The sequence below is a fragment of the Thunnus albacares genome, chromosome 7 (genome assembly GCF_914725855.1).
Source record: "Thunnus albacares chromosome 7, fThuAlb1.1, whole genome shotgun sequence".
NCBI classification, from domain to species: Eukaryota; Metazoa; Chordata; class Actinopteri; order Scombriformes; family Scombridae; genus Thunnus; species Thunnus albacares.
Window position 1 is genome coordinate 22,736,954 of NC_058112.1, and position 12,377 is coordinate 22,749,330.

General features: G+C 40.2%; 1 protein-coding gene across 1 annotated transcript; it reads right to left on the bottom strand.

Annotated features, from left to right (window-relative positions):
* Positions 1-596: 596 nt before the first annotated feature.
* taf3 (TAF3 RNA polymerase II, TATA box binding protein (TBP)-associated facto) lies at positions 597-9,714 on the bottom strand. The gene is made up of 7 exons (XM_044356596.1): positions 9,334-9,714; positions 8,649-8,891; positions 5,847-7,672; positions 5,673-5,755; positions 4,833-5,103; positions 4,462-4,568; positions 597-1,492 (listed from the first exon to the last, which is right to left on the bottom strand). The coding sequence occupies exons 1-7, from the start codon at positions 9,497-9,499 to the stop codon at positions 1,378-1,380; spliced, it is 2,811 nt and encodes a 936-aa protein (XP_044212531.1). The 5' UTR covers positions 9,500-9,714; the 3' UTR covers positions 597-1,377.
* Between the last annotated feature and the right edge of the window lie 2,663 nt (positions 9,715-12,377).

Sequence of the window (12,377 nt, forward strand, 5' to 3'; positions counted from 1 at the left end):
ACATGTCCCAAGCAGCATGCCACAGCGTCTGTGCAAGAATAATGACACCATGTGGTCATTCAGGGAAAGGCAAAAACAACTCTGCTGCCAATGGCACAGGAGACATTTTTAGACACATAAGACGTTACAAATCAGCGCCACAAAATCCACAATTAATCTTTTGAATGAGCCTCACTGTGCAATGTGACTATCAAGCACTCCCGTACGTATCTAATGGAGGTGAAGCGCTGACTGACGATTCAGCAGAATAGCTTCAAATCTAGTCTAATGCACTGAACAGACTGCTGCAAGGGTGGATCCTGAACTTGATCCGTAGCTGCGCACGGCTTAGAAAACATCCAACTCACGACAAATCGTTTCGTCATCAACTCTGAAATAAGCAGGAACAAATTCAACATGTGAAACTTGGTTTGTTAAAATATCTTCATTCTATTTTTGTAAAGCAAATGCAAACAAACAGCTACTGGAGAGAAAAAAAAATGGGGGGGGGGGGGGGGTAAATGAAGAGAAATCTGTCCAGGTTGAAGAGAAAATAATGGAAATAAGGATGCAACAGAGGTGGGTGACAGAAAATCTGTATACAATTTTGATGGTAATGAGATTTTACGTTGTAAAGTCTGCGAGTACGCAGACTGTTCATCTTTAATATTGAAATATGAGCGAAATGAATGACATTACAAGCACAGCTACAGTATAACTCCAGGACAAAATCCATATGAAGAAAAAATAAAAATACAAACTTTAAATTTAAAAAATGTACAGAAATTACAGAAAATCATTCGAGTTAAAAACCAATATCTGAAAATGGATTTAACAAGTCAGAATCCTAAGAACAAAATGCACTTGGCTTGGAAGTTGGTATTTACACGTTTATACACACCCGATGCAATCATCATTATATACATGACATTTCAATGATACTGCAGAAAACTGGGGAAAGGTTGGATGTAGAGGTCATTCCTTTTGTGGCAACATGAAGGGAACAGAAATAAAGACGACGGATGTTAGTTGTTCTCTGGTTCTGCTTGCTGACAAAGTTGAGCTCTGATCATATAGAAACTGTCATTATCTTCTTATACAAACATAATTGTCATGATCTCCTCTGACTGGACATCCAATACAATAAGCAAACCATTTACAGGTGAGAAGGGGGGGAAACCACAGAGTCCACATGAGAACTAAGGCTGGATATGTGCTGGTTAAAGCCTTTTTTTCTGACCAACTCACAATGCAATCATGGCTGACATCATTAAAAAAATCATCAGAAGTTGGTATCAGCCACAATTTCTTTTTTTTAAATTTTACAGCAGTGCCACAAGGGTTCAGTGATGGCTTCAAGTCCAAAAAAAGTCCAAAATATGTGCTTTTTGCATAGTCTCAATGCAGTTTGTGTTTCCTTTTCTTGTGTTTTTTGTCCTTCTTCTTGCTGGAACATTTAACACAAAACCACTGCTGGTCCTCAGGAGGGGCTGTAAGGATCCCAACACAAGGCCTGAGCGGAGAAGAGAAATGAGACAGTAGTTCATGTTAGCGAAAAGATGCTGAGAATGCAGCTATTTTTACATTTCCACTAGGGGTGTAATAATATGTGTATTAATCCCAAACTGCTACAGGAGGCTCAGTTTGGTATGAGACTTTCTTCGGTTCAGTACACCCTGTCAAATGATATAATTTCTGTCAACTAAGCTTAATACCGTCGAACCGAGTTTATGTATTAGCATAATACATAAAACAGGAAATCTAAAGTGCGAGAGATTCACCTGGACAGCTTTGGAAGTGGTATGGTTGTTATCTGTTGGCTAAACTATGCTAATCGGGTTAGATGTGTGGCTCATGGCGAATGCAAATGAGGGGCCGTAAAGGGGAAGAGCCTCCTATGTTACTTAGATGTATTGTTTGAAAACATTACAGTTTCCTAGTAAGTTAAAGGGATGCTGGAAGAAAAGTGGAACTGATGAAAACTGTCAACTTTCAAGTTTGGTGATGTTATATCTCTGGATACATGAACAATAAAACATGTTTATCCATTTGCATCACTTGGGGCCCTGCTATGATGTTCATTCATGTGCATTTCAGTCAGTTTGTTGTGTCTGCTCTGTACTGTTTAGACTAATCCAAGCTGCAGTCGTCCAGGAACCGTCCACTGCTCTGGCAGGGACTCTCACAACTAATGAATGGACCTCCTTGGCCACAGAGAGCTACATGCAGTAATTGTGTATATACAGACTACATATACTGACTATAATGTTATGCAAATAATACTACACCACATGTCAAAAACCTTAAACTGTACTGCTGACGCTAATGCTTGATTCGGGATGTATTCAGACCAAACCAGGCGTTGTGGCGCACTGCTGCAGGGTTGAGTGGAGGTGTGAGGAGGTGCGGGCATGTTTGTGCTCTAGAGTGTCACTGCTGTGAAACAATCAGAAAATAACATTTTATTGATCTGATTCACCGGTTTTCTCGCCGCCACCGCTCCCTCTCTTCATTCACTCTCTAGAAGCTCAGCCACAGCTGCTCTGTCTCTTCTTCTCTCATCTTTTTTTATAATGAGTTGGGAAGCCGACAGCAAAGTCTAAATTTACTTTTAACGTTATTAAATGAAGAGACATGTCCTCCCCTCTTCCTAGTAACGTCTCTGTACTGCATCATCGTTTTAAAGCTCTGATCAGTCTGATCGCCGGCTGTGATTGGCCACTGCTGTGCGACGTTGGGTTGCATTTCTCCAAAAGTTGACTCTGGATTAACTGTCTCGCTGCAGGCCACTGCAGTGCTGCTGTGGCCAAAACCTCTACGAGGAATGAGAAATGAATTGGAGGACCGGCGTTTTCACCATACTGCCTGTTTGGTCTGAATACAGCCTTAAAGTCCCGCTTCACTCAAAAATGTGTTTTTCTTCTTGCTCCTTCAGTTAGATGTTTGAGCTTCACTGTGCAGAATGATGCATGTGGAGAGTTCGACACTAGAAGTCTGTTTTCACATTTCATCTGCTGAAGGTGGAAAGTTTTTCTGTGCTCACTGAAAATCAGTTTTAAGGCGTATCTATGAGCATGATTTGTGACATCACAACTACTTTGGAGCCAATCCTAGTCCAGTATTCAATTTACACAAGTGTGATGTGGAAACTTGAGTCCTCCAGTGCACAAACACTGAAAATGGACTTTTCAGTGAATTAGGAGGCATCTTGTGTCCAGCAGTTAAACTTTAGAAATGAGAAATGTTTGCATATTCAGAGATTCTGAATTTTTAATGAGGGAGAAGAAGTAAATGTCATTTTAAGGATTGTGACAAGATGATTGAAATTCTTTTTTGGAAAACTGTAACACAAATTATGATTCAAAGTAGAATATTTTATACACATCTTAAAACATGTCTGTAGGGGATCTTTAAGTTCATAATAAATATGAGAAACTCATCCTAATGAACTTTTTTCCATCTTTATATTTTGTGAATATAATATGCACATAATAATAAATATAATTGTAATAAGAATAGTGTATTACTGAGATAGTGACATTTATTTAATTATTTCTTAGGGCATTGTCACACCTATAGTGTGTTTGCTCTGGTCCGAATCAGTAGAGTAGCTGTTAACTTGGTGTATTTTCCTGTTGGTTCGGTTCCTTTTTACACTAAGAAAAATCCATGTGACAACATTCATTTCACTCATTGGTCAGATGTGTCTGGGGCGGGAGCAAGAATGTAAACACAGAAAGAAGGTCCTGAAGAGGGTCCACTGGCCAAATACGATGTACTACATTGCACTAGTCCAGGTCCGACATCGATTCATTCTCCGGCTTGTTGCTAGCAACTGTTAAATTCGCTCATCCGCATCCCACTATGCAAAGCTCACCTAGCTACAGGGGCCGTTTTGCTCAAACTTGCAGAGTACGCCTAATAGTTGGATCGGATTGAAGTCGGATCACGTTCCCACCACAAACAAACCGCTCCAGAGTTTGTTTGAGACCGAACCGAGACCACCTCCTCTAAAGGGCCTCAGTGTGGTTGTTTTGGTCTGCAGCTGCGATTACTGTGTTCACACCTGCCTGAATGAATCGCACCAAGGGGGAAAACGAACCAGAGTTCGGTTTAACCAGACTAAAAAGCGCAGGTGTGACACCGTTAGTGAGCATATACCGATGTTTCAGTGGTGTAATTGTGAGAATAAGAATTATTTCCTATGAATTGCCGTGTAATTTTTACATTAAAAAAAAAAAGTTTAAAAAGTCATCATCCAAGTTTTTTGTTTGTTTGTTTTCTCTGTGGTACCAAAACCATACTGAACTGTGATTTTGTGTATTGTTACACCACTAAGTGACACAAAAACACAGATCAGCTCAGATCAACTGGCACTACTTACACGTCTATGCTAAACTACTGTATCAGATCTTATAAATGCAAAACATGGAACAATGGAGGCCAGAAAAGAGGTAAATACACAGAAATAAAATCTCTTACCAATGATACCAATCATCACAGTCATCACATCCTATCATGGGACTGCCATCATCAGGTTTGTTGCATCCAGGACAGATCCAGATCTGGTTTCCCCATTCATCTCGGATCTTGGTTAGATTCAGATAATGAAAAAGGATTAGCAACATGCTGCTCAATGATGAAATAGCCAGTACATAAAAAAATGCAGAATATCAAATATCCTTTTAATTTAGGTGTAGTTCATTTATTTTACCCTCAGACTGAAGAAAACTTGTTCAAGTTAAAATGCGTTGCATACATTTTTGCTTTGCTCGAACATGAACAACACTCTAAAAATACTGTTGTCATGCGCACCAATCCTCAGTCAACAAAAGTCTAGAGTAAACACTCACCACGTAGGTACTGACAGTCTCTGTTACTACGCTGCGAACAGGCATTTTGAGGGGAGCGGCGGGAGAGAGCATAGGAGCCGGGGAAAGCAATGACGACGGGGCAGGAGCCGGTGGAAGTGGGGCGGGAGCAGGGGGCATAATGGGCACCACTGGGGCTAGAATCGGGGGTGGCGGGGGCGTCCGAGAACGATTCCCAGGTCCAGACTTGGCAGCAGGGGTCTTAGGTGCTGGCGTTTTGGGCTCTGAATTTGGAACCACCTTGCTGATAACACTGAGGACAGAGACAAATACAAGTTGACACAAATAGCATAACTAGTATGACTTATAGTGATTACTATTATACATACTTTTCTATCTCTGTATAGAGTATATAATGTAAAGAACAAACCAAACCCAAGTTTCTCTACTGACACCAAAACAATACAATTTCAATACAAAACCATTTTTCCATTTAAAAATGAAGCCAAAGTTCTCACATTTTAAATTAAGTCTAAATACAAGCAGCTGTATAAGAACTAAATAAAATAGTGTAAAACTGGCAAATTTTGTATTTAAAAATCAGGAAATGTCTGATCAAATAATAAATAAACCACATCATGAATTTGATCATATACTTGATGCCAGCTTTTGATACTCTTTCTTACTTTTTTGTCATTACAGACACAGTTTTGCGATTTGTTATCCAGCCCACAGAAAAAAATGTCTTAGTAACACTGCTAAAGCAAACAAACTTCAGCTTTTAATTGTGCAAGAAAGAGAGGACCCTGCATAACATGCAAAGAGGTGATGGAAGAAATATAACCAGAGAGACATCACTAGAAATACTTGTTCAATGCTTACATTTTGTCCTGGCCAGCTCCGACTCTGAGTGTCAGTCTGGGGATGACTGGAGATGGTAGAGGTGCGGGAGTGTCTACTTTCACCTGGGGGAGAAAAAAAAAAAAAAAAGACATTTCAGTGACACACTCACACTAACACACAGACATAATGACATACTGAACAAGATAAAGTTACCTTCTCCAATCGAATTCTCTCCTTTTCTTTTTCCTTCTCCTTTTCCCGTTTTTCTTTTTCCCTCTCTTTTTCTTTCTTCTTCTCTTCTTTTTCCCTCTCCTTTTCTTTGGCCTTCTCTCGCTCCTTATCCTTCTCCTTATCTTTCTTTTTCTTCTTCTCCTTCTTGTCTTTCTTCTTGTCCTTCTCTTTGCTCTTTATTTCCTTATCCTGGAGGATTGGGGCCAAAGGAGGAAGCATGGAGGGTATACGCAGGCAGGCAGACGGGCTGAACAGTGGTGGGATTTCACTCAGAGCAAAGGGCGCTAGCGCAGATTGCTTCTGCCTGTCGTCCTTGCTCCTGTCTTTGCCCTTGTCTCGCTTATCTTTGTCCTTCTTACTTTTTTCTTTATCCTTCTTTTTGTCTTTGTGTTTCTCCTTCTCCTTCTTAGGGCCATCTCCATCTCTGTTTTTTATCTTAACGGAGCCCTCCGGCAGAGTGAAGTCTCGTGGACTGAAGTGCTCATCATCCTTCACTCCAAACTCCTTCCATGGCAACTTGCCATCCTTGGAAAACTCCTTGTTCTTATCCCGGTTCTTGTCCTTATTTTTCTCTTTCAGCTTGCTCTTGTCCTTGTCCCGATCTTTGTCTTTCGGCTTGTCTTTTTCCTTCTTCTTCATTTTAGTTTTGAGCTCCTTCTTCAGCTTTTTCTTAACGTCCACTGGTGAAACAAACTTGTTCTTCTCCTCAAAAACCTTGAGCAGAGGTTCAGGAGTCGGTGGTGAGGCCGATCCCGATGAAACAAATTCTCCATGACTTGGAGGGGGAGGCGGACGGTTGACCTTTCGGATCACCTCATTGATCGAATCATCCATAGTCCAATTTCCTAGGTCTGGGTGTGCCTGTAGGTGAAGTGGTGTTGATGTGTCCTTTACAGAGTTGCTGGCCCCAATCAGGATTTTGGGTGTAGATGGCTCCATAATGGTCAGTCTCCTGGGGCTCGAAAATCCATTGCTGTCGGAATCAGAGCCAGAGGAGAAAGCAAAAGGATCTGGCTCCCGCTCAGCACACGCTCTGGCGATCACAGCATCAATGGAGTCATCAATAGCTGTATTATCAGGCTCGAGTTTCTTGAAGGGGCCCTCAGCTGACTCTCTGTCCTCTATATTTTGACGCATATGGATGTTCTCTTTGCCCATCCTCTCACTCAGTGCAAGCATGGGTATCTTGGGTACATGGGCAACTTCTGTCTTGCTCTGGGGTTGAGATGGTTTGACCGAGCCTATCTTTGGGCTCTTGGGACTTTTAGGACTCTTCGTCCTGCCAGGTGATTTCTTCCTTTCCTTAGATGGTTTTGGAGAATGGATGGGACTGCCACTCACTGGAACAGGAATGACCCCTTTAGGGGACTTAGTCCGTTGTCTGCCAGGGGAGGAGACCTTAGGCTTTCTTCCTGGAGTGGTAAGGGCCTTTTGATCAGAGTGTTTTGGTACTACCATCTGAGGTCTGAAGGAAGGCAGGGTTCCAGAAGGTGTTTCAGGTGACAGGGGGTCAAGGCTATCGTGAGAAGGCAGCATCCCTGGTGGAACACGCTGAGGGTTGAGAGAGGTAAGGGGCTCCCTGGGCTCAACCCCCCATTCCGGGCTGAGGCCAGGGTACATACGCGGTCTCTTCGAAGTAGGCATCATGCCCATAGCTGCATCGGGACTGTCCAGGGACCTCTTCAGTGGGTGGTTCTCATCGTTGACTGTCTCGTCGTCGTCCATTTCCTCCTCGTCCTCCTCCAGTGCCACCTGCATAGCTTCGGCTGAGGTACCCATGTCAGGAGGGACCTCTTCCTCCTCCTCTTCTACAAAAAAGAAAGGAGACAAGGAAATAAGTTGAGCACTGTTTTCAGTTTGTCTACGACCACAAGACCTGTTTTACCATGTACACAAGTTATTTTGGTGAGTCATTCAAATATATTATTTGACCCCAAAATTCAGTATTATACACAATTTATTAGGTACATTTAGTTAATAGGAATGCCCTGCAATAAATCCAGCCTTCATAAAAGTTTAATGTTCAGTTTTTGTTGAAACTGTTTGAGAGAGCTGTTGAGTCAACTATATGTATATTTTGGAGGCTGTAGTTTGTGATGCTGTTGAATAGTTGTTTGATACTAGCATAACTAATCTTTCATTTATTTACACAAATCAGGTGGACTAAATATTAGAAACAACAAAATAAGAAAAAATGCACTTTATATCCTTCATAAGGGTATGATTTATTGCAGGACTGTTATATTAGACTGCATTTGTTCGCTAGGTGTACCATATATATATAAGCAGAAAGAATATAAATATACAGATATAAGAATTAAATATATATCCTAATACTTTGCCCCCCTCATGTATGATAATGGAGTGGACAAAATATTAGGAACACAATTCAATATAATGCACTCCAGTGCACCACCACCACCCACTAATTATCACCTTTCTGACAATGTCAACAAAAACTGAAAAAGTATAAGCTTTGTAAATGTAGAATTTATGGCAGAGCTGTTGTATTGGATTGCATTAGATTGCACAGGTGTACTTAATGAAGTGGCAGGTGAGTGTATATATACATATATATAAATATATATATATATATATATATATATATATATATATTCTTTATTCTTGGATATGCAGTCAACTCTGAAGTGTCCTGTCCAGGTTTTCCACCTGCGCATGACAGATCCCTCTCCCCAGGAGCTGACCACCACAAATAAACTCTCCATCTGCGGAAACTACAGACCAGACAAACAGATGTGCATATAAATACTATAAAAAACTGACCTTCTTGTAAGGAGACCAGAGGTGGCATGTAATCTGGAATGTAATCCTTCCTTTCCTCTGCATCTCGGGCTCCAGGCTGGGGAAACTGCAGAACATTGTTTTTGCTAACAGGAAAGAGCGGCGTTTGATGGGCGAAGGCCACAGGCTCCAGGTTGTGGACATAGTCCTCCAGTTCAGTCAGACTCACCCCCAGCAGCCTGAAGGCCTGGCTGACATCGTCCAGGACTGGATCTGTTCTTCCATCTGAAATGTAGAATAAAAACAAGACATTAAAACTCAGCATGCTCACTTAACTATACTCTTTGTTAGTGTTGATGAAAGTGTGGGGTAAACGTTTGACAACATAACAGACAATGTGTTACACACAAGGAGGTCTCCTGACTGATGTTGACATTAAAGCTAACAAGAAGTAGTAATGCTCAACAGGTTTCAGACTGATAGAGTGAAGCGTGTCACAGCTAATATAGCTAACCAACGTGAACATATGCGTTTTCCAGAGCTGGAAAATATCAGCCACACTTATGACAATACATGGACGCTGTTTTGCTATCTAGCTACTGTACTTTTTGACACATCAACCTTTGCTAGGGGGCGCCAGTTACAGACCCAGTCAACAACAACGTGATCGTCTACTTCTGGTTTGTGGTGTTAAAAAAGTAATCAGGGAAATAAACGAAGCACTTACAGAGCTCAGAGTACCGATGGCAGACCCTGGCTAGCTGCTGGATGTACCGATGCAGCACATCGGACAGCAGATCGCACGCAGTGAGCTGAACCGCATCCCAGCCCAAAGCCTGGCAGATCTGCGCCACCGACACACGCAGCAGCGAGCGGGCATAGCTCTCACACATCTCGCTGACTTTGTTACGGTCTTAATCCCGGTCAATCCCTCTTCCAAAACATGCCCCCGGTCTTCATGTTTCACGAACCCCGCGAGGGGCTTGAGAAAACCCGCTACCGCGGTTAATTTGGGACATCTACTTCAGTAAATATATTGGCGCTTTTGCCAGAGTCGCCATCTTGATTCCAATCGATAGACCCATCCCCGAAAAATTTGACCGCACATGCGCAGAAGTGAGCGTCTGCCTACACGGCTCTTGTGTGTTCAGGCGGTTCATCAGTGACCGGCGGTGCGCAGGAGCTCAAAGTCAGTCAAAAGTAAACATTACAGCGATATTACTGCAACACGTTATGTTGGACACCGATAAAAATATTTACTGTAGTCTCGACTGAAGAGGGGATAGCTCTAAATAAACAACAAGCGGCTTACTAATGAAGAACAACACATGGACCGTCGGTTTCGGTTTTCTCTCCTCATTCGCTGAGTCACATTGGAGTTGGAGAAAACCACCCGAATCAATGTCTAACATATAATTAACTAATTGATAATATAACTAACTAAATATAACTAACTAACTAACCACTGCACTGAAAATAAGGCCAGTGGTGGAAGAAGTACTCAGATTTACTTAAAGATCTCCTCCAGACATGTTTTAAGTTGTATATAAAAATACTTTACTTTGAATAATAATTTGTATCTGATACGTTTTTTTTTCACCACAAAAAAGTTCAATTATCTCGTTACATCTACTCCTTATTCCTCATTAAAAATGCCAGAATCTATAAATATCTAAATATATTTCATTTCAGAAGTTTCACAGTTGGACACAAGATGTCTCCTGCTTCACTGTATAGTCTGTTCTCAGTGTTTGTGCACTTTGTGCTCATCACACTTGTGTAAGTTGAATATTGGACCAGGATTGGCTCCAAACTATTCGTGATGTCACATGCTTGTTGTAGGCCCGCCCTGAAAATTGGATTATCAATGAGCACAGATGAATGTGAAAACAAACTGCACATATATCATTCTGTACAGTGAAGCTCAAAGATTTGACTGACAGAACAATAAAGAAGAAGAAAAACATATTTATGAGTGGAGGGAGACTTTAAGTAAAAGTACCAATACAGTAATGTAAAAATACTCCATTACAAGTAAAAGTCCTGCATGAAAAATCCTACTTAAGTAAAAGTACATAAGTATTAGCAGCAAAATGTAGTAAAAGTATTGCAGTAAAAGTACTTATTTCATCTCTCTGACTGATATATTATTAAATATGACATCATTAGATTATTAATAGTGAAGCATCAGTGTTAGAGCAGCATGTTACTGTTGTAGCTGCTGGAGGTGGAGCTAGTTTCAACTACTATATATACAGTCAGCTAGTTTAGCCAGTGGTTCCCAACCTAAGGGTCAGGGCCCTCCAAAGGGTCACCAGATAAATCTGAGGGGTCGTGAGATGATTGATGGGAGAGAAAAGAAGAAAAAACAAAGTTCTGAGACACAAATCTGTTTTCAGTTTTTGGACTTTTTCTCTAATCTCTGATTTTTGGTGAAATATTAAATCAGTTGAACATTTATTGAAATAAAACCATGTGAGAAGTTTAGAGGGAAAAATCACTATTTGGTGGAGCTGTTAACAACTCATAGACATCTGAAATGTGACCCCGACTACACACTGCTTTTTGTAAGATGTCAAAAGCCAAAAAGGTTGGAAACCACTGGTTTCATCTTTAACAATGTGTTGTATTTTAAAAGCTTGTTATATTATCCATTGTGTCAAATCTTCATCTGAAAAGTAACTAAAAATAAATGTAGTGGAGTAGAAAGTACAGTGTTTCCCTCTGAAATGTAATGGAGTGGAAGTATGAAGTAGCATCAAATGGAAATACTCAAATTAAGTCAAGTACCTCAAAATTGTACTTTAACTACAGTCCATGTACTTACTTCCTTTCCGCCACTGAATCATTAACGGTCCTTGAAAAAAGGCTGAACTAAACAGTTTAGTTTAGTTCAGCAGGAACTAAACAGTTTAGTTTAGTTCAGCCTTTTTTCAAGGACCGTTAATGTGGTATTTAGCTTCTGCTAATTTTTAGTTTTACTTTTGATTTAAAAATGTTCAGATGTGAAACCTACTGTTGTCGTCCATGGTAATGGTAATGTATGGTAAGATCTAACCTCTTTATTTTCTGTGACAATAACTTATTTCTACTTAAAAATAAAAACAATCCAATATGTCTCATCAAGGGTTTCTTGTAGAACTGAGTTGAACAGAATTATGTCAATAAAAACATTTCTAAAAGAGAGTATTCATTTTGTAAATGACACACAAATAAGCTGCAGGTATAAATAAGCAAGGTCATACTGAATACATATATTTATGTTTCTCAAAAAAGCCTCACTCACCTGCTCCCCTATTTCCATAAAATCCAGCTTATCTTTATTTTAATTACTGTTTTTCAAGCATGTTCTTTAACATACAGTTGAGAGGGATACCAGATCATTTCACTTGTCTCTCTCTCTTTAAAACAAATTCACAGATCTGTTCCTGTTCATACACAACCTTTCACTTCCCTAAACTTAAATTTTAATTTAGAGGAAAGTCTTGACTGAGTACATACCCCACTTATTTAGTTTAAAAAATTTGTGTTGTGTAGAAGTGCTTTCAGTGTCTCTCAACTATCGGCTATAATATTAGGATATATTGTGATTATCAATGTATGTTTTTTTTTTTGTAGGATCTTAATAGATTGTGTCTGTTTTTCTTTATTTTTGTATCTTTATTGCTTTTATTTTATAAATGTATTTTACTGTCTTCATATTTGATCAAATTTGTTATAAGTCAGTCATAATATGTTTTGTGACTTACACTCCCATGTGCTGTCTATGTT

Bases quoted from the DNA above. Each gene is read 5' to 3' on its own strand.
- taf3 (XM_044356596.1), bottom strand. From the start codon at position 9,499: ATGTGTGAGAGCTATGCCCGCTCGCTGCTGCGTGTGTCGGTGGCGCAG. The intron at 5,756-5,846 runs GTAACTTTATCT...TTTCTCCCCCAG, and splicing joins AGAGAATTCGATTGGAGAAG to GTGAAAGTAGACACTCCCGC. The intron at 4,569-4,832 runs GTGAGTGTTTAC...AATCTAACCAAG, and splicing joins AGACTGTCAGTACCTACGTG to ATCCGAGATGAATGGGGAAA.